The sequence below is a fragment of the Macaca fascicularis genome, chromosome 10, assembly GCF_037993035.2.
Source record: "Macaca fascicularis isolate 582-1 chromosome 10, T2T-MFA8v1.1".
Taxonomy (NCBI): Eukaryota; Metazoa; Chordata; class Mammalia; order Primates; family Cercopithecidae; genus Macaca; species Macaca fascicularis.
Window position 1 is genome coordinate 34,323,216 of NC_088384.1, and position 24,773 is coordinate 34,347,988.

Here is a 24,773-nt window from a genome sequence, read left to right on the forward strand (position 1 = left end):
TATGCACACATGTGGTGTGCAGTGGGATCGATCCTGCAATTGCTACATTTCTGCTACTTTTTAAGAGGGATGAGAAGGAAACCATCACTTTTCATGCCAGAAACAAGTAGAACTTGAGCCTTCACCTCTCTTGTAGGGATGCTCGTCAGTGTTGCCGACTTGCTGAGAACTGAATGTGGCAGATGCCTTTGCGTGGGCAGCCCCAGACTGTCACTGCTGAGGTTGATGGTTTAGTTCAGGAGAGAAAGGTCCTGGCTGAGCAGTGAGGGCCCAGGGCTGGCTTGGTGTCCTGGCCTCATACTTGGCATCTGGCCCACACTCCCCTCCCCTGTGTCTGCTGCAGAATGAGAGAAATGCCATTTTCTGCTCCCTCAGTGTCAGCTATTAAGTTATCTGCTCAGCTCTGCCTGGTGTCTGTCGGTCCCAAGCCTAAGCTTCCTTAGTGTGCCTAAAGAAGGTTTAGATCTAAGAGCCACGTGTTTGTCTTGGCCACTAATAGGTATAATCTGTGAAGTTAATGGGCAAATGGCACCAATCCTTGGGAATCTTATTTTTGAATTAAAAACTATAATTGCTTCTTCAGCTCAGCTGAGCCTTGAGCTGAACCACAAGAACGGCTTCCTCATGTGTGCATCTGTGAGTCCCCCGAGCGCCTGCTTCCCCCTGCCCGGTGCTTCTGTGATTCTTCCTCACACGAGGCCTTATGCGTCTGTCCGTTCAGGCCATGCCCTAAGGGGGCTGTTGGCATCCCCAGGATAATGGCTCGTGGTGAGTTTCTGAGTCAGAATTAGGGTCCGGTTCCCCCCGGGGGCAGGGAGCCCCCTTCCTCCATGAAGTTCATGAGAGGAGCGCCACCCACGTGGTGGCGTGGCCATCTCCACATGGAAGGGTGACCTGGGTGTGGGAGTCTCTAGAGGACTTCCTCTCAGGACAGGTCACGGCAGGGCTGCCTGGGCACCCAGCTTAGCTGTGAGCAGGGCGGCTCACAGTGGAGCCTGAAAGTTTCTCTTGTGGTTTCTTCAGTGTTGCCAGAAAGAGGCTTGAGTTGGTTGGGTTTTTTTCTCTCACCTTTCTTCAGCCTCTAAAGTAATCCCTCCTGGCCTAGAACACATTCCCACCTCCCTGGGCTGATGGAGCAGCTTGGCTGCACGGCCACACCTCGTGGCCAACACGCCCAGCCCAGTCTAGAAGGCTTTGGCCTCAGCACCTGGATGGGCCACACGGGCCTCATCATGCTGCCCTCAGACCCCCAATACCATCAGCAGGGAGAATGGGCTGAGAAGGCTTCTTCCAAAACAGCCTGGGAGCGTTGGCTGCCTGTGGCAGGCATTGTAGGGTCAAGCATCAGGAAGCAGGAAGAGATGGCAACGTCTGCTACCCACATGGAGGCGGCCTGTGCAGGAGCGAGCATGGCTCCTTCTGAGTGAGGAGATGGCCTCCTGGACCGTGAAAGGCGGCGTCAGCCTGGGCACCACTGCGTGCATGGGGGTGCCCCTCGAGTTCTGGGAACGCAGCCCAGCTGCGCAGGACCCAGGCCCTGCCTGCCCGTCTCTGCGCGTTCGCCCTGCCTTCTACCACTATTGCCTGGAATTGTGCAGTCCACAGAGATGGGAGAGACCCAGTTCTTCCCGAGGAGGACGCTTTCCCTGCAGCGGTCCTGTCTGTGCTGGTACCCCTGTGTGGACACTGACACGATGTTTTTCTTACCACCCGGTTTCCCTGCCTGTGAGCACTGTGTTGGCATGGTTTGCTGCTGCACCTTGTATTCAAATTGCACTTCCCAGAGATTTCTTTTTTTCCCATGTCGTCTTAATATATGTATTTTTTTCCTTCTCATTTCCCTTCATTCTGGTCATTTTGTAACCTTCAACCAATAGAAGTATATAAAGATGTACACGGGCGGAGTGAGCTCATTGGCTGAGCAGATAGCCAATCAGCTTCAGAGGAAAGAACCACCCAAAGCCCTTCTAGACAAGAAGGAACTGGTAAGAGACGTCTCCAGGCACTGTCTAGCTAGACGCAGCACAGCCGTGGGAAACACACCTGTGTGCTTGGGTCGCTTGTAACTTGTGTAGCCCGTGTATGCCATGCAGTAATCGCTTTTGAGGTTGTCTGGATTTTGATAACCAAATTTCTAAGACTGCAGTAGTTGTTGTGTGAGTCCAGGGACCCACATATATTCACATGAACTACGTCAGCACTGAATAGATACAGATACAGCTACCCTCAGAACAGGACTCTGCCAGCGTTTCCATTTGAGCTGGGGACCCTCGGGCCCCTTCTTGCCTTCTTCCATGTGCGTCTTTTCCATCGTGCCCCTCCCAACCCTTCTCACCCCTCTCCCTCCATTGCTGTTTCTCTAAGACTCTTTCTTATCAGTGTTTCCCAGCGTCGCCAGGCTGTATCATAGCATTACTCAAGTCTGGTGTGAGGCACTGTGATGCTGGCTCCCTCGTCCGCGGCAGCCTGACCTGGGCTTTCGCGGTTGTGCCCAGTGTTCTTTGTCAGCGCGTGGAGGCAGTGACCGTGGTGGTGCCGTCACTCTGTGGCAGAGCCAAGAGCACGGTTGACCCTAGCCAGTCAGTAGTCTGTCTCAAAGCAGACCACTTAGCGAGGGTTGGCTTTGTCTCGCCAGGCTGTGCCTCTAGGAGGGCCCGTGCGGCACTCCCTGAGGTGCTCCCCTTCCTCCCGACCGCCACCTGCAGGGCTCCATGAAGAAGGAGTTCCCGCAGAACCTGGGAGGCAGCGACACGTGCTACTTCTGCCAGAAGCGGGTCTACGTGATGGAGAGGCTGAGCGCCGAGGGCAAGTTCTTCCACCGGAGCTGCTTCAAGTGCGAGTACTGCGCCACCACCCTGCGCCTGTCGGCCTACGCCTACGACATCGAGGATGGTGAGACACCCCACGCCCCAGGTCCCACGGAGAAACTGGGCTTGGACAGTGTTTCCATCTGAGCTGGGCGCCTTCGGGCCCCTTCTGCCTTCTTCCATGTGCGTCTTTTCCATCGTGCCTCTCCCAACCTTTCTCGCCGCTTTCCCTCCACCGCTCTTTCTCTAAGACTCTTACTATCAATATTTCCCAGCGTCACCAGGCTGATGAGAATGGCATGCGTTTACCCAAGTCATTTCCCTGACTTCAGGGACACTTACTTGTGTTCTGACCTCAGGCTGTGAACTTGAGATAAAAGGAACACAAGACGAGGTTTTCGTCTTTACTTTACAGAAGGGGACTTGCACATCCATAGAAGTCACATATTTTGCCTCAGGTTGATGATGACAGCAAGTTGGAACTGGGTCCCAGGCCCCTGGGTTCTCAGACATTTGCTCTTGGAGATGCCTGCAAGGTGGCCCGTGTTAACGCCTCTCTGGCATCCGTCTGATCTCTCTTTGGTGGGTTGTGAACCACTGCACAGGGCCTGAATCTGATTTACTGTGGTGTTCAAGGCCTGGTCTTTGGCAACATGTGCCAGTTTTTACAATGAAAAGACCTTGAGGTAAACAGTAGAGAATTCTGCACACAGATGATAGAGCCGTCATGATGGGCAGAGGCAGGCTGGCTGCCATCTGAGGACCCTGCATTGATGACCCCCATCCCCATTCCTATAGGATGCTGCAGGGACTTCGTGGAAGGCAGTCTTATAGATTCCAGAGTAATGAGGGGGCCTAGATTAATAGGAGAGGCAGTAATCTTTATAAGGTGGCATAAAGACCCTGACATTGATAGAAGATTGCGTGGCTGTGAGATCATACAGTGATGTCATCTAGGAGAGGGATGCCATGCAATTAGGACCTAGTCACTTCAGCTGTCCCGAGGATGAACAGACGGGCACCTCTGTCAGAAGGAGCAAGGAAGGAGCCCAGAGAGGTGAGCCGAGACAGACTGACTCCTGCATGGTGCCTGGCCCTTCTACTGTGTTGGTAAAAAGCACTCCGAGTCGGGGAAGAGTGGAAGAATTAGGATGCTGTTTAGATAAGGCAGGCAGATGGTTTGTTGTCAAGTCTTCTGTTCCACCTCTCCCACACACCTGCTCTCTGGATAGCACGTTTGATCTCAAGGATGGGGCCTGGCAGAGGGAGCCACCCAACCTCGCTCAGCTGTCCCTGATGCTCAGGGTGTTCTAGTTAGCCTCTCACCGTGGAGTCTGCCCGGAAAAAAGATGCTGCAAGGCACAGCTGATTGATCTGCGGGTACTTTTGCCCATGGGTGTGTGTGCATCTTTGCTGCCTTCTGTGAAAGATGCGGAAGTGTAATGTGTGCCTCCAGGAGCTCACGGTCCTGTGGGGATGGGGCCCATGAGTAGCAGCAGGCGACACGAGTACGTGCAGCGAACGGCTCGGTGCACAGCCTAGGTTGTGGCTTTGTAGACGCGCGGGGAGGAGGAAATCTGTGAAGTTCAAGAGCGGCTTGGAATGACCTCGCTGACCCTTGGCTAGACTTCGAGAGAGAAGGGTATGGTGGCGGAGTAGAGGGCAGACGTGCGCACCTGGCAGGACCTCGGGTGGCAGCGAGAGGCCGGGACAGGATGAGGCCAGCCTGATTGAGTGCAGTATTCTTTTTTTTTTTTTTTTTTTTTTTTTGAGACGGAGTCTCCCTCTGTCGCCCAGACTGGAGTGCAGTGGTGCGATCTCCACTCACTGCAAGCTCCGCCTTCCCGGGTTCCCGCCATTCTCCTGCCTCAGCCTCCCGAGTAGCTGGGACTACAGGCGCCCGCCACCGCGCCCGGCTAATTTTTGTATTTTTAGTAGAGACGGGGTTTCACCGTGTTAGTCAGGATGGTCTCGATCTCCTGACCTCGTGATCCGCCCGTCTCGGCCTCCCAAAGTGCTGGGATTACAGGCGTGAGCCACCGCGCCTGGCCTGAGTGCAGTATTCTTAACACTGGAGCAGAGAAGACAGCCGTTCTAAACCAGCTCCCCAAATTTTAACCCAGCTAAAATTTTCATCAGCCTAGCCCCTCCACAGACCTCCCCCTCATCTGTCAGAGGACAGATGGACTACAGCCAGTAAGGAACTTTAGGGGCACTGAAGTTTTTTATTTATTTTTATTTTTATTTTTTTTTTTTGAGACAGAGTCTCGCTTAGTCGCCCAGGCTGGAGTGCAATGGCGCGATCTCGGCTCACTGCAAGCTCCTCCTCCCGGGTTCACGCCATTCTCCTGCCTCAGCCTCCCGAGTAGCTGGGACTACAGGCGCCCGCCGCCTCGCCCGGCTAATTTTTTGCATTTTTAGTAGAGACGGGGTTTCACCGTGTTAGCCAGGATGGTCTCGATCTCCTGACCTCGTGATCTGCCCGCCTCGGCCTCCCAAAGTGCTGGGATTACAGGCGTGAGCCACCGCGCCCGGCCAGGGGCACTGAAGTTTTAGCCTGTTTTTTATCCAAGTTGCCGAGTGTCTCAGAAGTCTAACTGAAGAGGCTCAGAGAACAAAGAATAAGCTGGGGAGGTTGTGGCATGAGGAAGTAACCGAGGCCTTGTGCTGGGCCCCAACTCATCACGCCCTTTGTCCTCACAACAACCCCATTAGGTAACTCTTTTTATTATTGTAGTCAGAAGTCAGGAAGCTGAGTTCAGAGAACTTACATATTGTTTGTCCAAGTTGACACAACTAGTAGTAGCTCGCTTGCACCAAATGACACCTAAGATTCATTCCAGGGCAGAGATTCAGGGATTGTGACTCTAGGCCCGCTGCCAACTCCATACTAGTAAATTAAGAATCATATTTGAAGATGTCCCCGTGTTTTACTTGTGGTGGTATTTGTTCTGTCTTCAGCTCTTTCTCGAGGATGCCGTCTGCTCAAACACAGAGCTGCGCTTTTTTTTTTGCGAAGCATTAGCTCATTTGTGATCGCTGCCAGCTCTTAAGACAAGGACTCTAAATTAGTGTCAGGCCTTCCCTGTCATCTTGAGAAGACACACGCACCACTTCCACAGGTGGTGTGTGCAGAGTGGCCCTCATCAGTGACGAGCCTGAGACTGTCTCCATGCCTGCCTCTGTTACACCCCAGTCTGTTTCCACAGAGCAACTGGAGGGATTTTAAAAGGTGTGACTTGGATCTCACCAATGTCCTAGCCAGTGCCGTGCAGACAGAGCCCACAACTTTGTCCCAGGTGGAGAGAGCATTGCGTGTCCGCCCCAGCCTCTGCCGTCAGCTGCCCCCAGTGTGCTGCTCTCTTTGCTCCAGTGTCTTTCCATCCCATAAGCGTAATGAAGCCACTGCTCCTTAGGACGTGGCTCTGCTGTGTCCTCTCCTGGAGTACACCCCCTGGTCTCCACAGAGTGAGCTGCACGTGGCCCACATCTCCATGTGGCGCTCCTCAGAGAGGGGTCTGGCTCTTTTGAAAGAGGGCAGCTGCCCAGGCACCGGTGCGCCCGTGTGATTCTCCATGCAGGGCTCGCACTGTGTCATCTTACCCATGCGTCTCGGGAGAACAAGTCTGCCTGCCTGGGGCTCTCGGTGTTCAGATCAGTGGCTGTCATACAGTGGCACTCAGGCCTGGGTGAGTGAATGAATGGACGGCCCACTTGACCTTGGGTTTGCCCTGTGGCCATCTGTTTTCTCCATTTCCCTTTTCCAGTCACTCCCGTATTCAGTTATCAGGATCCTTAATTTGGACCATTGAGAATCAAGTCACTTGACTGAATCACCCACAATTCGTAGCTAATTTTTAAAAACATAGCAAGGCTGGGTTTACCACTGAGGCAGGCATGGTAGTGTCGTGGTAGTGCAGGCTCTGGCACCAGCATCCTGGACCACATCCGCCTCTGCGGTTCACTGACTGGGGGACACGCTGGGCAGGTCGCTCGGCCTTCTGTGCCTCACTGAGGAAGAGGTGGATACTAATGGCACCTGCGTCACCGGCTTGTTTGAGGATTAAATGAGTTGATAGATGGAAAGCAGTTAAAGTAGTGTCTGGCACTTGGCAAATGTTAACATTAAAATTAGCTTCTTTTTTTTTTTAAATAAGCAAAAAATGCCATCGTCTTGAGTTTGGGAAGGGATATGGGGAGATGCGCATGATTTGTGCCACCTCATTTAATATCTCCACCTATGAAGTGGGTACTGTGTTCATCTCCATGGGAGGAGACATGTTCCAAAAGACAGATGAGTTCACACGGCTGCTGAGCAGTTGAGACGGTGTTGGAACTGAGATCACGCTTAGCGCTCACGTTCCTCGCGTCGTCTGTACTACCTTCCTAGAGAACACAGGTTGCTGGAACTTTCTGATTAGCCTTGGAGGTCTTGTTTCTGAAATGTAAACCTCCTTTCTTTATTAGTTGAGGATACCAGAGCAGGGTTCAAGGAGGATTCGGTTGAGTTCAATTGAGTTAGAGTTGAAGATCTGGGATTCCACTTTTGCAAAAACAAGCAAATTGATGTAGGAAAAAAATAGAAGGAAGAAATGAAAGCCATGATAGCATTTTAGTTTTCTGATACTGTAAGAAGCAATGCTCTTGGTTACAAGTAATAGAAACCCAGTGCAGATTACAGTTGCAGCCTTAGCTTTACAGCTTCCGGCCAGATAGCAGTCCTCAGGGAAGGGGTGCCCCTTCCCTCACCTCCCTCAGCATCCCCATAACGTCTCCAGCGAGCCTGCCTTTAGCCACATGCCAGTCCCCAGAGCACCCTGTCCTGGGTGGGGTGGAGGGAGTGAGTCGCTGAGTGGCCTGGGTCATGTGTGACTGGTGGTGGAAGCTCAGGCCACGTGGTTGCCAACCCCTGTCAGAGTCTCATGGAGGAGGGAAGGGTATTTCTTAAAGAATGAGATACAAAACAGACCAAAACAAGTAGCACATGATCCAAGCACTCGTACATCTTATCTTATCCTAATTATTGGTAGCCAACATGTACAAAAGCTGAGTGGCTTATTCAGATGGAAAAGGAAGTTGTGGCCAAGCTCCAGGCGACAACCCATGGCTCCACCCCCCTGGTGGAGAAACAGGCGGTAAGATTGGCGGGCGTTTGGCCGTCAGGGTCAGGTGTCACCACTGTAGAGTCTCTGCATCCTGACCAAGTGCCAGTAGCCAGTGAATCGTTCTGAGAAAGTATACTAGGCATTATGAAAAGTATTTAAAATCTGTGTCTTCCTAATAGATTTATTCAGCATTGGATAGGGAGTGCAGGTAAAACAAGTCAGTTTCTCTGAAGGAAAAGAAGAAAGAATCAGATCATCAGGGAAAAGGAAAGGGAAGAATGCCATCTTACCCTTATTTTCTTTGACATTTAGGTCCTCTTGTAGCTTTGAGATCAGGGAAGCTCATTTGTCTAAGAAGCAGTCTCTACAAATGAGGAAAGTGAAATGAGATTACTTCTGTTTCAGCAGTTTTTATAGTACGGTTTATCACTTGAGATTCAAAAGTCTTCGCTCTTTAAGTGAGAGTAAAAAAATGACTCTGTGGGTTAGTTCCATTACCAAAGTCATGGGGAAATTCAAGTCCAGTGTTGTTCAGATTTTTCTGACCACACTCCCCATGGGGATACACATTACATTGAGACCCAGACACAGCTGCAAGTTCCAAGAAGTAATGTTTTATTCTCATCGCGCCACAGTACACTCTAGTTTCGTTTCGTTTCGTTTCGTTTCGTTTCGTTTCTGTTCTGTTCTGTTCTGTTCTGTTCTGTTCTATTCTATTCTATTCTATTCTATTCTATTCTATTCTATTCTATTCTATTCTATTCTATTCTATTCTGTTCTGTTCCATCCTACTTATAGTCCATTGCAGTATTTTTTGTTTTCTAATGTCCTTTCCTGCTGATCCTGACCCTCTGAGGGGACTGGGAGGGGGTGAGGGATAGGGTGCAGGAGGGGGAGCAGCAGAGATGGGCCTGTCAGAGCCGATGCCTAGCGATGCCACACCCCTGCAGCCTCCACGCCTCCACCCCTGCAGCCTGCACCCCGTACTTGTATTCATTCTTGCTTTCCCCAGCAATGCTACTCCCAGCGTTTCATGTGACCACATCTTTGTTCCTCACACACTGCCACTTTGTTTGCTGGCCCTGCCACACAAGCCTCACATCTTCGCTCTGGGCACTGATTGGGTGATGGCTCAATGGCCTTCACATTCCCAAAGGAAAAGACCCCGTTCAGGCCAGGGGAGAGGAGGGCTAGAATCAAAGTTTACTGGGAGAAACTGGCTTCCCAGTAAACCAGAAAGCTGGGCCCAGGGAAGGCTGGGTGGCTTGATGGCCTCCTGAGGCTGGAGGAGATGGAAAGGAGTGGCTGAGACCAGGGAGGCACGTTCAGGATCGGTGCCTGGCTCATCACCTCTGTCCCTGCCTCTTGCTGTCCACAGGTAAATTCTACTGTAAGCCACACTACTGCTATCGACTCTCTGGCTACGCACAAAGGAAGAGACCAGCGGTGGCTCCCCTGTCTGGAAAGGTAATGGTGACCGTCCTGTAAGTGGGGGAGAAGCAGTGGGTGTTGCAGCAGTGTGGCTATGGGCCAAGGGCGGCCAACGTGCAAAGACCCCTGCGGCCTTGCCTCTCCTGGGAGTGGGGAGGGCCCGAGACGCAGTGGCACCCCAGGTGGGGAGGGAACCAGCTTTTCATGGATGATCTGAGGTTGCCTCGCTAAGGTGAAGGCTCCACCTGCCGCCTGAGTGGGACCCAGGAGATGATGCAGCTCTCCGTCTCAGCTGCGTAGACATCTGCCTTTGTCAACACACATCTTTCTGAGAGGACACCCTGCCACTGGGGTGATGCCCACTCATGTTCCACATGATTAAAGCCTCCCCCAGAAGGGCAGAGTGGGAGAGAGACTCTGTCCGGAGGATCCCTCTGCTCCTCGGTGACCCCACCCTCACTCCCCACAGCCAGAGGGCGCCATGCCTACGGGGCCTTTCACTCATTCTGTGAGTTATTTGAGAACTTTTTCCTTTCTTATGCTCTCTTTAATGAGGGTGGCTTCTCCACCTCTCTCTGCCAAGGTGAACCCAGCAGTCTCTTCAGCATGGCTGCCACCTTGTCAGCACGCCTGCCTGTCAGTCCCCCCTTGAGGGCTTCTGTTGCCCGCAGAGGGACTTGCAGGAAGAGGTGCACCTGGGTGGAACTAGACGTTGATTCCTGGTGACTCAGGAGGCTGAGATGGGAGGATTGCCTGAGCCCAGGAGGTTGGGGCTGCAGTGAGCTATGATGACGCCACTGCACTCCAGCCTGGGCGACAGCAAGGCCTTGTCTCTTAAAAATAAATAAACAAAATTTAAAACCAGCCTGTCAGATTGTCAGTGCCTCTGGGGCTTTGAGGATTTGAGTGCATCAGTCAGAGCCACTCTTGTTTTTCTCATGAACTTTCCTAGGAGGCCAAAGGACCCCTGCAGGATGGCCCCACCACAGACGCAAACGGACGGGCCAACGCCGTGGCCGGCTCCACTGAGAGAACCCCAGGTAGCCTCACTTCCTTGTTTGGCTGGGTGGCGCGTCACTCCCTCGGCCTCTGTGACAAGGCCAAGGGCATGAGCCAGCACCTCCAAAGCAACATTTCTTCATTCGGGCATCAAGTGGCCCAAAACCCTCTGGACTCCTTTTTCATGTGCCAGCTGCTTGCGTTCGGAGTCCCCTTTCTCTATGGCCTGTCGGAGGTGCTGGTGCAAATCGGAGGGGAGTTCCGCTGGCAGGCTGTGGCCCAGTGAGGGGGCCATCCGGTGGGCGGCAGAGCCGTGAAGTGCGATCCCTCAGCCCCGTCCCGCAGCATCACACATGAGGGCGGCCCTGGTCCTGTGTGGGTAGACAGGAGCTTGCAGGCACTCAGACACTGCTCCCATTACCACTCCTGATGAGGCCAAGGCCACTCGGCCCCTCATGCAGTTTGCTTCCAAGCTCCTCTGACGGCCTGGAGCTGCGTTGATTAAGCCCCGTGGTCTGGCTTTGCATTCACCTTCACTTAAGATTCTGCGTCCTGTTCCGTGTCACTGTGTCTGGATGAGCTGTGGCTGCTCTCCTGTCTGCCCTGCACCGTGATGGGGCATGCCCTGTCCTGACCCCGTGGCCACTGGGCTTCTCATGAGGTCCCAGCCCTCACCTGTCCCACTTTCATGACCACTTCCTTGTGTTGGGAGGTGAACAAAACCATCTCTACCTCTAAAAACACATTTATTCTTGTCATAGCATGGCAGGACTTGCCGGGTTTGTGGGTACAAGGCCTGTTGGGAAGAATTATGTAGGTTTTTTCCTTAAAATGGCCTCTCTCGGCTCCATGTAAAACTTGCCTGAGATGCGTCCGCAGCTCCACAAACTGCTGGGTGTTCTGAGTGTCCCACGTGCAGCTCCAGGCGGTTCACAGCCCAGGGTCACTGGAGTAAGAGGGGGCCAGCAGGGCTGTGTTTCTGTCTGTCACACTTTCCTCTTGTTCAAAACACATGTATCTCAAGCAGCTATGTACAAAACTCGTAAAAATGGAAGATGGTCAGCCAATGCCAGGAACTGTGGAGGAGTTGGTCATAGAATTCCTGTGGTGGGACAAGAGAATTACCCATTTGGCCCTCACTGAGAGGTTCCAGAGATGCTTCCTTTCCCTTCCCTAAGAGCTGGTTCATGTAGGCCTTGTGGTGCTCATTCTGGGAGAGGGAGAAGTGCCCAGAGGCCAGGCGGCACACCCTGGGAGCACTGAACTGGAGGCCGAGACCCAGCAAACCCCCGCCAAGCTGGGTGAACTCAGCTTCTGCTACTGAACGTGCCCTTGTTATAATCTGAGCAAATTGTTTAAGTGCCCTGCAGGTGGGACCAACATTTTAGAGCCATGTTTCAACCATTAATGACATTTAAACCTTCTGCAGTCTTGAAGATCTTTATAATCTGTCTTAAGTACCAACAGGCCTTTGCAGCTGACACTCTCAGAGCACGGGCAGAATCACTGGTAGAGGAAAATAACCAACGGGGTCTAGGCAGAGACTTCGGCTTATGCTATAGAATATACATTCGTTTGGGGAGAGCGCCACCTTGTTAGTCTGGGCCCTGTTTCAGCAGAGATGGATTTTCTGAGGAACCCGACTACTCAGTAGAACAACTCAAAAGAGATTAAACTTTCCATTTGGGTTTGGAGTACAGAACATTCTTTAAAAAGAATGAAACACAACGAAGTTTAGGTTATTTCTGAATGAAGCCAGGTTTGCTGACTTTCCCATCTGGTTCAGGTTGCCATTCTTGCCATCTAATTGAAAGTATAATGGGTTTCAGGTTTTTGGGAGTTCTAAAGAATTAAGGGTTCCACAGAGAAGAAGAATGTTCTACGTAGTGGGGAGAGAGGGTGAGAGCTGGCAGTGTGGTTAAAGGACAAAACCTCCAAGAAAGAGTCAGAGCCCTGAGGACGTCTCGGTCCACGTGGCTCTCGATCCTGAGCCAGAAGGTGACTTGGTATAGCACGGGAGTTCACAATGTGGTGTCCCGAAGGAATCACAGTGTGGACCCATACAGTTAATGACAGGCACTGTCCCCCAGCTTAGGCGGCAAAGGTCAGTGAAGCTCAGGGCTGAGGGGCTCACCCTCCAGCAGCTCAGAGTCCGGAGCACCTTCCCAGTGAGCTCCCTCTGCTGCTAGCCTCGGTCGGAAAGGAACAGGATTATGGGCGGTATTTTATGGCTGGCGTGAAATAGATACCTTTTTCTCCTTTGATAGAGATTTCCTTCTTTAAATATGAAACTGAAGCTTTGATGACTTAACTAGACTTCCTTTTGAAAAATTTCAGAAAAGCTCAGGTGTGGCTGGGCGCGGTGGTTCACGCCTGTAATCCCAGCACTTTGGGAGGCCGAGGCGGGTGGATCACGAGGTCAGGAGATTGAGACCATCCTGGCCAACATGGTGAAACCCCGTCTCTACTAAAAATACAAAAAATCAGCTGGCGTGATGACATGCACCTGTAGTCCCAGCCTTTCAGGAGGCTGAGGCAGGAGAATCTCTTGAACCAGGGAGGCAGAGGTTGCAGTGAGCCAAGATCGCACCATTGCACTCCAGCCTGACAATAGAGCTAGACTCCATCTAAAAAAAGAAAAAAGAAAAGGGAAAGCTGAGGTATTTCAGGGCCCCAGAATGTATGTGGTAGAGACTAGTCATTAGCGCAGACCCATGGTAGCCACCTCCGCTGTGTGCTCGACCGGAAGAGGCCATGATGAAGGCCTCGATTCTCTTGTGTGTAACTCAACCATCCTCCGTAGACCTACATCCCCAGGAGGCAGGGCTGGTAAAGCTATGACTGGGCAGTGTTTGACCCAGCTGTGCTTTTACTCTGTGCCTCCTCTTTATATTGTGGCATTTCTTCTCCTTTATGTTCTTTTTCTTTCTATGCCAAAATTCTTGCTATTGCCAAAACAAAAACAAAACAACACACCCGTACCCAGTTAAACCCACAGTTCAAAGAACCCACACTAGGTCGGCTTTAAAGTGTTGTCTTTCTCTGGTAACCAAATCTGTACCTGCTGCCTAATTTAGTGTTTGGGGGCATTGTTTACAGTATTTTTGTTTGTAATGTGCTTTTAATATAGAAATTCTCTTTTTTGTTCTTAAATCTATAAATGCTCTGTTTCCAAGCTTATACTTACTACTGCATATTAGTGGTCCTGGCACAGATTTTCTTACCCTGGCCTCGTACTATCCACCATGACTTTAGAAAAAGTTTGAACAACAATAGGCAGAGAAAGGAAATCCCCAAATGGGATTATTTCCCCCTGGGACATAAGAAGTTTAGTTGCAGGTTTCTTGAATTCGTTTTTGTCCAGAGGAATCTTCTTTTTATCTGATATGGTCGATAACCAAAAATGAAGCAGGGCAGCCGAAGGCATAGCCGGAAGGGAACAGAAGACCTTTTTCTGCCGAGTGCTCATCACCGGGTTCGTTGGCAGTGCCGGCCAGAGATGGAAGGGGAGAAACACGTTAGTTTCCTCTCATCTTACGAAAAAGATGATCTGGAGTTAAAAAATGAAGGTCACAAGTGGCAGTTGCCTGACCCCTGTCCCCAGACACTCCTTTCCTGATAACCTTGAGGTTCCATAGTTCAGATCCTGAATGGGCTTTTAGGAAGTACAGGCCTTTCCCACACCAGCTAGAAGGGTAGCCAGGCAGTAGAATTTCATTCAACCCTAGGGTTCCCACCTGACAGAGGGAAGTTAGGAAGTCTTACTGCTTCCCAGGTCCTCTTCCCTTCTAGGCATTTATGGAAAGCCTTTTAGTAGAGCAAGGGAATTCTGCAATCCAGCTTACCTCCCGCCTGACCCCAAGAGCCACAGTTGACAGTGATGTGTGAGTGTGTTTAGGTACACATTTATATGTATATAGATATAATTGCACATAAATGGGTAGATATTTATTTATATATTGCACCCTAAATTACAGTAATAATAATAATTGTGAAGCTGTTTCCAAAGCTTCTTGTTCTGGTTCTGAGAACCACGGGAGCCTCACACTGGGGAGCCGTACCCAGGTCAGGGCTTTGAGGACACACAGCAGCCTAAGGGCAGCATGCCTGTAAGGAAATGAGTGGGTGGGTATCTCAGAAAAACAGCAGCACACACCCCCAAGAAATGGCCCCAAGAGCAAACTAGGACAGCAGGGGCTGCTGCCGCCGGGGCACCACAGAGAGCCGGGCACCCGCCTCACGCGTCTTCTGTCTGGCTTGCACACTGGCTCCACTGAGTTAGCTGTGTGAGCTCACTCCTGTCTTTTGGTGGTTAGTGCATCTTCAACTCTTTTCTGCAGGACACTGGAAGATTCTTAGGCCGTCCCAAAAGGGGTTCCACCATAGCCTTGAAGGTCTGAGCAGGGCACCAAGGGATTCACTTTTCTCCCGAGGCATTCAGCTTGGGGTGCATGCGGGAGGGGCGGACAGCCAGCCGGCTTCCCGGCGGCAGTACGAGAGCCCAACAGGAGAGGATTAGCTGTGCCAAGGAACACTCCGCTGCTGCCTGTCTACTGCCCGCCTTCTCTCAACCTTTATTTTTGCCCGTGTTTTTAACCTGTGCTCTTGTGAGTTCTTGGTGTGTTTCTTTGTGAGTTTTTATTTAATTGTGTAACTTTGTTTTTGCCGTTTACTGTGAAACCAAGGTGTCGTGCTTTTATTTATTTATTTTTTTTAACAAATGTTACATTCTTATTTAAGAGAATAAATTCCAAACAATCTTTGGGTTTCTGAGTTTTTCTTTTCCTTCCCTTTCTCTTGACCAGAGGGTGGGAAAGGGGGAAGCTCAGGCAGGTCTTGGGGGTGGGCTTGTGGCCGCTGTGGCTCAGGACTCCCACTCCGGGGGTCAGCAAGACAGCAAGGTGCAAAGTGGGGAAATAGGTTGTTATACCTGACATAGGTTCCCGTTAACAAAGGACTCCTGTGTAGGGGCTGGAGTGGTGCAAAGTTTTGCTTTGCAGCAGCTGCAAGTGGAGAAAAGCAAGACGGATGCTGCTTGTGCCCATGGGCCTCGGGTGCAGTCCGCCAGCAGGAGGGCGCGCTGGCTGGGCGGATGGAGGGGTGGAAATGCCACACAGAGCCTGGTCAACCATAGGGACATAGAGCTAGACACCTTCTTCCTGCCTCCAGCTGTGGCAGGGAGTTGGGGCCAGGGGCGTGTCTGTCTTCTGCCTGGAGGCTCTGCCAGGCATGCCCGCAGGCGCAGCAGCCTTGCTCCTGGTGAGGTTGAAAGTTCTTGGTCTTTCCTCCCAAGCTGATTTCTCTCTCATGCTGTCTTTGGTGTGACCTGGACACTGAGCTGGGATGTCTGATTCTGTTTGGCCCTTCTCCAGCCTGGAGGGACTGGCCTGTATTAAAAACAGACTGTTCCCTTCTCACACACATAGCTGCTGGTTTTAGCAGCCATGGCACTGTTCCCACATTTTGCCACCTGCAGTGGGCACAGGCCTAGCCTCATGCTGAATTGGCCCAGGAGAGGGCACTGTGCTGTGGTGGGCAGAGCACTCAGCCCCAAGTCTGCACCTGCCAGGCCCTAGGCACTCGGGTGTTTTCATATGCAAGAGCCCTCGCTGGCCCCCGTCCCCCCGGAGCAGCTCTCTTGGCTTCCCCATAGATCAGAGCAGCAGGGCCCTCGGGTCTGCTTGGCATTCTCAACAGTCCAGGCCAGGGAGGACCTCACCCCCCAGTCGCTCACAGCTCTGCTGTGACACCGTCATTTTCCTCAGAGCCTTGCTGGTTCCGAGAGTCTGGGCAGTATCTCCTGGCCTACTTGTGGCCTGCCCTCTCCTTAGCCCTGAGGTCCGTAGCCTCTTGCTCCCCTTTCTCTGAAATAAGTCATTCAGAATCCTGGTGCCTGCAGAAAGGAGAGAAGGAAATAGGGTGTGGGAGGCGCAATAAGTGACAATAAATTAAGAGTCAGTAATAAGGATGGATACATAGATGTGCATAATTTTCAAATCTTAGCCCCTGGCTGCTGCTGCCTTCCCATTCCCCAGCAAAAAAGGGGAGGGGATGTTTAGAGCAATGCACTGAAGCTTCCAGCAGGAAGGTGGGGATTGTGTGGAATCAGAAATGGGATTCCGTGCTGCCCATTGGGAACACCCTGGAAAATCCCCTTTGGATCTCAGTTTCCTTCTGAAACTTCTTGAAATCTGTTCTCTTTTCTCAAAAATTCCTTGTCAGTTTCCCTAATTAACACACTGCCTAAGAAGAATGCCGTAGCACAGACATGGAAGGAGAGCAAGCTATGAAAATGGGCCACTCTATTTTCATGCTAAAAAATAGGGCAGGATAATGCCGTATAGGACCCAGGTCCCACAAGTGCCCCCGAGATAAAAACACCCATGTGGGGCTCTGAAAGGCAGCAGCCAGGCAGAGAGTTCAGGACGAGTCTCTCCAGATTCCAGCCCCTTTCACAAAGCCCTGAATCCTCCTTGAGACTCAAAAACCAGCCCTTGCAGCTCACTCAGCCAAGCTCCTCACAAGTGCCAGCAAGTAGATTAGTCATAATGAAACAAGGGGCGGCGAGGCCCATTGGCACTCCTGCCCAGGTCAGGTCATGGCACTGTGGTCTCCTCTCACCACCGCCCAGAATTCTCAGCACCCTGTTGGCTGCCAACACCTCTTTCTTTATAATTGCTCCTTGTCTCCTCACCGCTTACCTTGGCGGGAGGGGGTGGTAGGCTTGTGCGCAGAAACACCTTTCATTGCCCGGGAGGGGACGCGGGCCTCCAGGCAAATGGGACTCTCCATCAATTACTTCCGGGTTCTACCAGCCACGTGAACACCAGCTCCCTTTTACTTCCTGTGGGCCAACTTCCACATCGCTTTGCAAAAGCAGTTTATGGACACTTTCTGAATATTTTGGGGGCACTTTAATGGGTCTCCAAGAAGGACAGTGGGCAAGAGGGTGAATCACTGCCAGCATCCTCACCCTAACTCAGGCTAGCTAAGCCCAACCTGGTCACTGATGTGCTTGTCCTCCCGACAGTAAGAAATGTGCCATGCACAGGCAGGATGTGCCCAAAACAGGAAGAAGGCACGTGCCCCTCAGAAGGCCCTCGTTGGCATGAAAGGGGAGTTTTGGAACACCCTTGCACAGACGGGGAGTCTAGGGCCCCAGCTCCGCCTCGCTGCAGACTCTTGGGGACGTGCAGGGACAGCTACTAGAAAAATCCTTACAGAACTTCTCTTGGCCTCTTGTGTTTTCTTTACCTCTATTTCTTTCTGTACTTACCCAGTTCTTTGTGCTTCTACGTTAATCACATGAGACTGCCCAGGTGTGACTGTTAAGTGACTGATTTCCTTATTCTGTGTTCTGTAAAACATCAGAGTTACTGCCACTTGATCACTCTTATTTCATAGACAGTGCAGCCTGATTTCTTTTAGGTCCATGCTTGGAACTGTTGGTCTTCAGTAATTGTTTTACATTGAGTAGGCCCTGTCCCCAGAAGAACCCAAAGCGTTTCAGCCCAGTGCCTCCTTCCTCGCTGGGATTCTGGAGCCTTCTGCAAGGTTGGATTGTCCCTGCACCTGCATCTCAGTGTTACCCCGCCTCGGCCAGTGCCAATTCCCCAGGAAAGGAAAACCAGTGGAAGGGCACGGGCCCTGAGTTGTTCTGGTGACAGGCGCTCCTTAAGGTAGAATTAATTCCTGAAGACCAACACCAGGCAAGGTCCCAAGGGCACCGGGACTCAGGGCTTTCGTGGGTCTGGGTTTTCCTCAACAAAAACCTGGCGAAACCAGCGCCGTTTTCCTGGCAGAGGCCTAAATGAGTATGTTTTCATGCTGTTCTGATGCTTTTCCGAGGCTAATGAAGCCAGGAACACTGTATAAGAGAGTTCCAGAGAGGGGCGTAGCCCTGGCGTTTGGTTGTTTCTTAGAGCTCAAAACTGAAAACCAAAAAGCATGATGAGCCGACTCTCCTGCACCTGAGGGAGAAGAGCCAAGCCGCAGGGCCGTGTTCCCCAATCTTGCTGGCACCAGGGTCTGGCTTCATGGAAGACAGTTTTTTCACAGACCGGGGTGGGCAGTGGTTTTGGGGTAAAACTCTTCCACCTCAGATCATCAGGCCTTAGGAGCATGCAGCATGGGTCCCTCACATGCTCGCTGCACAAGAGGTTCCGGCTCCCGGGAGAATCTCGTGCTGCCGCTGATCTGATAGGAGGCGGAGCTCCGGCTGCTACACTCACTAGCCAGCCACTCCCCTCCTGCTGTGCGGTCTGGTTCCTGAGAGGCCGTGGGTCTGTGACCCAGCTGGGGCCACGGCACAGGGGGTGGGGACTCCTGTCGGAGTAGTTTTCGTGGACAAAGTACAACCTGGTAACCAAGGAAGAGCTGGTATCAATTAACAGGATTACAGCGGCATATTTATTTATGGTTGCCCTTTTCCCCAGAACTAAGACTCTCAAAAGACCAGGTTACAGTGATACCAGCTATAAAATTTCTTTCCCACCATTTTACTACCAAGAGACTAGGTCAGCAGGTTATTTTAAAAGTAAACATTTTCTTCTAGAGTTTCATCTAATATGAATTACTGTGAACTAGCTACTGCCTGCCTTTTGGCCAGTTCAGCTTTCTTGGGGCATTGGCGTTGGTAGAGGCACAGGAACGCTGGGGTGGAGGGTGCAGGGACAGGGCTCTGGGATGTCAGAGAAACAGGAAGCACTGGGTGCTCAGTGAGGAGAACGAAGGGCCAGGGAGGCAAGAGCCAGTCCGCACTGGTTTGCTGTGTCGCCGAGAGCCAGTAGCCATCCTTCGTGCTGCTGAAAAGACCGTGCTTAGGGCTTGTCTGTGTTTGCAACCAAGAAAGCCCTCTTCTCTACTGAAATACTTTCCCCAAATAAAAATAGACAGTAAAACTTGCAGTGCCTTCATGCCTGCTGTTTTCCCCACGGGTGACTGATGTTGGTCAGTTAGCCATGGGGGCCCTTGCCATGCTCACTCACAGAAGACGATGCTGGGAGACACAGTAGCGGCAGCAGCAGTAGCTAACATGTAGCACGCACTGTGTACAGGCCCTGAGCAGATGCTTCATGTAGCTGACCTTGGATCCTCACAGCAGCCGTAAGGGTGGCCCCGTGTTGCACATGGGGAAACAGGCACACAGGAGTTAGGCATGCTTGGCCAAAGCCACGTAACCAGTAAACTCAGAGTTGGGTAGAGGCTGTGCAGAGGACACAGGAGCTGCCGTTGATCGTTCCCTGCGCCCGGGCTCGGCAGCGTGGGCGAGAGGCAAGAGCTCTTTGCATAGATGCCCTGGAGAAGCCAGTGGGTGTCCATTTCATTACTCCTGGAAAATACAGTCTCCCAATTTATTTGACAACCATCCCAGAGTTGGGAATGTGCCTTTGGAAAGACAGCACATGAAGTAAAGGCAAAGGATTTCATCACTGAGGTGCAAGGGAGGAAGTCGTCAACAGAAATGGAGGAGAATGCCGCCATCTGAATTGACTGTAAATAATATGAAATGGAGCTTCTCTTCATTTTCTCTATATCATCCCACGTTTTGGTCCTCTCAAATCAAGCCTGAAGTTTTGTTGTGAAGAGTAAGCCCTTCTTCCTTCATCCGTCCGCCCTGCCGGTGATGTGGAGGAAGGGGGAACATGTTTGGGGGATGTTTTTTCTTCAAGTTCCAGTGTCACCGCTTCTAGCTTATCAATCTGTTGGCTTTTCCTCTACCACCTCATTTTCTGATACGCTTCAAAGGCCTGAGTGATGGTGGAGCTGACCCTTCCATGGTGTTACAGCTTCACAGCTGCCATTCACAGTCCTCTTACGACATTGCCTGCCCTGGGCCTGTGTGGGGTTTGGGATAGGGGAGGAAGGGATGATTTTGTAGCTCTTTTTGTGCTGAATATGGACGTTCTGATCTACTCAGGTTTGGGCCACTCTGTACTGAACTCACACGTAAAGGAACTGACTCTTCAGTCTTTGGGCTAAGTGTGCGTGGGAAGTCCTGGTTGCGCCTGCCAACTGCAATGTGGTTCAGCACAGAGAGGTTTTCAAGAAGCCCCCTAGGCATGCGCGGCACGGCCTGGCCTGACTTGGGCAAGGCACACTGTGGCAGGGGCCCTCAGAGCTCTCAGGTTGGAGGTTTCTGGAAAATGGGGAGAAAGAAGAGTTGAGAACACGGAGTAAAGGTAGATGTGTTTTTCCATGCCACGTTCTCCAGTGAGTTTTCTTCCTGGGTTTAGTGAGGCATCCTGCTGTAATGTCCAAGTAGAACGTTCTGTCTGTCAGAAGCTTCTAGCATCCAGCCAGGAGAAAGTGAGTGAGAGGGCGAGAAGCCCATCAGATTCATCTCTGTGGTCTCCTTTAATTCCTGCGGCCTCACGCACATGACACACATGGACGGAGGGGTGGGGGATGTGCAGGTGCCCTCCAGGGGCATTGCTGGGAGGAGCAGAGTCGCCTTCCATCAGTGGAGTTGTGCCTTGAGACAAGGGGAAGTTCGGGCGGCTCATGCAGCTACTTGGGGTACAGGTGCCCAGCGAGTGGCAGGGACCACATTTGTCACAGCATGCACCTCTGTTGTGGATTTCCTGTCTGTGGACAGCAAGCCCAGAGCTACCTGTTCACCAGGCAGTCCTCGGTTGGTCCTCCGTGTACTGCACTCCTGCTGGTCAGGCATTGCACCTTGGCAGCCACGGTGAAGGGTCGTGAGCTCACCACTCTGAATGCAGCTGCTCAGATCAAGCCACAGTCAGAGGGTGCGGAGAATTGGTTGGTCGGCCTGTTTGGTGAGAGATTAGAAATGACTTAATCTAACTTGTAAGCCAGGGCTTCTCCAGCCCAGCACTGTGGACATCTTGGGCTGGATCCTGCTTTGCTGTGAGGGCTGTCCTGTGCCTCGTGGTGTGCCGGGTATATCCCTGGCCTCTCCCTGTCAGACATCAGTGGCACCCCCTCCCCAAGCTGTGTCAATAGAAAATGTCTCCAGGCATTGCCAGGTGACCCAGGGGAAAAATCACCGCAGTTGAGAACCACGGATCTAGACTACAGTTAGAAGAAAGGACGTGACCTTGACATGCTGTCGGCCTCAGTTATATTGTGGGAGGAGTGGGAGTGGGATAGAGGAGTCCATCAGGATAGAGGGCGGCGAGAATCAGAAAAGTGATCCAGAATGGCGTTGCCAGCTCCCAGCCCAGGCCTCCAGACCTGTCAGCCCCCACAGAACCGTGAATGCACTTCCCGGTGGCTGTGCTTCCTCAGAACACGTCGGGACCCCATACGAAGACTGCATGCTGTAGGACAGACGGTGCAGATCATTTTAGAAGGCAGACCTACAAAATAAAAGCGGAGATCCTGTGTTGTTTTCTGTACCCCAGTGGATGGGCACACCCCTTGGTGGTGGTCCCAGCCTCGGAGAATGGAGCTGGGTCTCAGTAGAACCAGCACAGATCTTGAAACAGAAGATGTTAGTTTGAGTTTCAGTTCTGCCACCTGTCCTGCTTGCCGTCATCACCTCTGTGGGCCTCAGTTTCACCACGTATAAAATTTTTAAATGAAGAAAACTGCTACCTGCTCCTCTGTCTGCTAAAGTTGTTGTGAAGAACACATAAGAGGTATGAAACGGCCGGGCGCGGTGGCTCAAGCCTGTAATCCCAGCACTTTGGGAGGCCGAGACGGGCGGATCACGAGGTCAGGAGATCGAGACCATCCTGGCTAACACAGTGAAACCCCGTCTCTACTAAAAAAAAATACAAAACACTAGCCGGGCGAGGTGGCGGGCGCCTGTAGTCCCAGCTACTCGGGAGGCTGAGGCAGGAGAATGGCGTAAACCTGGGAGGCGGAGCTTGCAGTGAGCGGAGATCCGGCCACTGCACTCCAGCCCGGGCAACAGAGCGAGACTCCGTCTCAAAAAAAAAAAAAAAAAGAGGTATGAAACTTGTTTATTTAAAAGCATTACAAGAGTATCAAATATGATTGTCATTGGCAGGGATTCCAGGAAATGCTGGAAGAATTGGAGTGAGGGTGAATTAGAATGGTTTCTACTGGCTGTTTACAGGTCTCCCTCTCTGGCCTGTGCCTGCTGTGGGGTTAGAACAAGGTGGCTCATTGAGCCAACAGAAATTGGGGGAAGCAGAAGAGGTGTGAGCTTGGCTGTCTCCAGGCTGCAGCAGAGTGGGCTGGGGGCGTTGACCTGTGTTGGGTGCCAGCTGTTTGAAGCACTATGAAATCTCTATGGGCTGCTTGGCTAGATTTGGCATTGCTTTTTCCCTCAGCCTGCGTGAATGGGATGTGAAGGCACCTCCTGATTCCATGACACCCTAGGGGCTCTTCACTATAGTAACAAAAGCACAAACAATCCTACACAGGATTTACATTAAGCTAAATACTCCTTTTTTTTTTTTTGAGACAGAGTCTCGCTGTGTCACCTAGGCTGGAGTGCAGTGGCGTGATCTCGGCTCACTGCAGCCTCCATCTCCCAGGTTCAAGCAGTTCTCCTGCCCCAGCCTCCTGAGTAGCTGGGATTACAGTCACATTCTCCCACGCCTGGCTAATTTTTGTATTTTTAGTAGAAACTGGGTTTCATCATGTCGGCTAGGCTGGTCTCAAACTCCTAACCTCAAGTGATCCTCCCGCCTCAGCCTCCCAAAGTGCTGGGATTACAGGCGTAAGCCACCAAGCCCGGCCTTCATTAAGCTAAATTTTCAACTCCTAACCTGAAAGTCGGAAATGTGAGTGGGAGCCAGGTAGCTTTCTCTTAGGCAGAGCAAGGGTTTATGTGTGGTCCCAGGGCTTGTCTGGGGTTGCTGGTTAGACCCAGGAGCCTCGGTGTTACCCTGTGGCCCATTTGGAGGAGAGGAGGGTACCTGATTTCCTCTTTTGGAATCAGTGCGTGATTGGGTGCTTTATAGGTGATGATAGACCTGCAGCTGCTCAGCTGCTGCTGATGCTGCAGAAAGGGTGCCCCGAGCCTGGGCTGTGCGCTCCTGCACCGTCAGCCTTTGTTCTTAGTGTCTGTCTTCTCGTTAAGAGCCTCTCCATCCCTAGACACTAATGATTCTCTTCCAGGCTAGCCTCAGTGATCCTCTGACAGGTGAAAACGGAAGTGTGACTGTGATCGATGTTTCTCTTCCAGGCTGGCCTCAGTGGCCCTCTGACAGGTGAAAATAGAAGTGTGACTCTGATAGATGTTTCATAGGGTAGCCTTGGACACTGCTGCAGGCAACTTTCGTTTTTTTTTTTTTTGAGACGGGGTCTCGCTCTGTAGCCCAGGCTGGAGTGCAGTGGCCGGATCTCAGCTCACGGCAAGCTCCGCCTCCCGGGTTCACGCCATTCTCCGGCCTCAGCCTCCCGAGTAGCTGGGACTACAGGCGCCCGCCACCTCGCCCGGCTAGTTTTTTGTATTTCTTAGTAGAGACGGGGTTTCACCGTATTAGCCAAGATGGTCTCGATCTCCTGACCTCGTGATCCGCCCGTCTCGGCCTCCCAAAGTGCTGGGATTACAGGCTTGAGCCACCGCGTCCGGCCAAGGCAACTTTCATTTCTTTCCAGAAATCCATCTGCAGCTAGCCAAGGGAGTATGTATATGTGATTTTATGTCTCTGAAAGAAAGGCATCTGAACCTATTTATGAGAGAGCCTTTTGTTGGAATGTGGGTTTGTCTCTGTGGATCCTGCGATGGAGACTGAGCCTGCCTGAGGCTGTGCGGCTGCTCACTGGAGGGTCACATCAGAGCTGGCTTTGGAGGCATTCTGGACTGCGAGGGCCAGGGCACTCTGCTCTGGAGGACGGGAGGGTTGGAATAAAGCCCGGAGTCTCGGGAAAAGCACGTCAGCCTGGACTTGCTCATGCTGATCCGTGTCCTTCTCTGCCCTTCCCCCGCCACGTGTCAACACTGGGCCCCTTTCTGGTGAGCAAGCTGCTTCCCAGAACCAAACTCCTCTCTACCGTGAAGTCAAGTGCTTGTGTCAGGACATCAAGCCATTCGAGGCAGTCTCTTTTCAGAACTCTGACGCCCTCTGTGACATTGGCATCTTGACCAGAATTTCTCTCTTGAGTGCTATGAGAACTGTTGCTATCTCAGTAGACTTGCCCTTTCCATGAGTTGGCAGCTCCCATTGGTTCTTGGGGCCCTGCATAGCACGAAGCGACCTGACAGGCATAGTGGTCATAAAGTCTCTGAGTTAAGATGAGGAAACCAAGGCCAGAACGTGCTCAACATTACAGTGAAGCGAAGCTCAGACACAGGATTAGAACTCTTCAGCCTGATCACCTACTCAAAACACTTTATGGACTATCTACCCTGATGCACTGATGGCTTCAGGAACACAAAGATGATGAGAATAATCACTCTCCCCAGCGGAGCCTCTGGTTTTGGAGTCCATTCAGACCTGAACAGAAGGGGAGGGATGCCCTAATAAAGATGCGTGTAAAAGCCCTT

The 24,773-nt window shown here is 51.8% G+C and overlaps 1 protein-coding gene and 1 long non-coding RNA gene across 30 annotated transcripts in view; one reads left to right on the forward strand and one right to left on the reverse strand.

Moving 5' to 3' along the window:
- MICAL3 (microtubule associated monooxygenase, calponin and LIM domain containing 3) overlaps positions 1 to 24,773 on the forward strand; it is a 233,143-nt gene that overhangs the window by 145,722 nt on the left and 62,648 nt on the right. For 22 of the 29 annotated variants that reach the window (XM_074004491.1, XM_005568022.4, XM_045364043.2 and 19 more), the window contains 4 exons: positions 1,878 to 1,985; positions 2,706 to 2,892; positions 9,291 to 9,379; positions 10,296 to 10,383. In XM_074004491.1, the coding sequence (XP_073860592.1) occupies positions 1,878 to 1,985; positions 2,706 to 2,892; positions 9,291 to 9,379; positions 10,296 to 10,383 (472 nt within the window). The remainder of the gene's footprint in view (positions 1 to 1,877; positions 1,986 to 2,705; positions 2,893 to 9,290; positions 9,380 to 10,295; positions 10,384 to 24,773) is intronic. The other 7 variants (XM_074004508.1, XM_005568032.4, XM_074004505.1 and 4 more) reach the window with 1 other exon arrangement.
- Positions 15,031 to 17,139, reverse strand: LOC141407874 (uncharacterized). Its single transcript, XR_012419027.1, has 2 exons — positions 17,044 to 17,139; positions 15,031 to 16,235 (listed from the first exon to the last, which is right to left on the reverse strand). It is a non-coding gene; the product is annotated as an uncharacterized lncRNA (long non-coding RNA).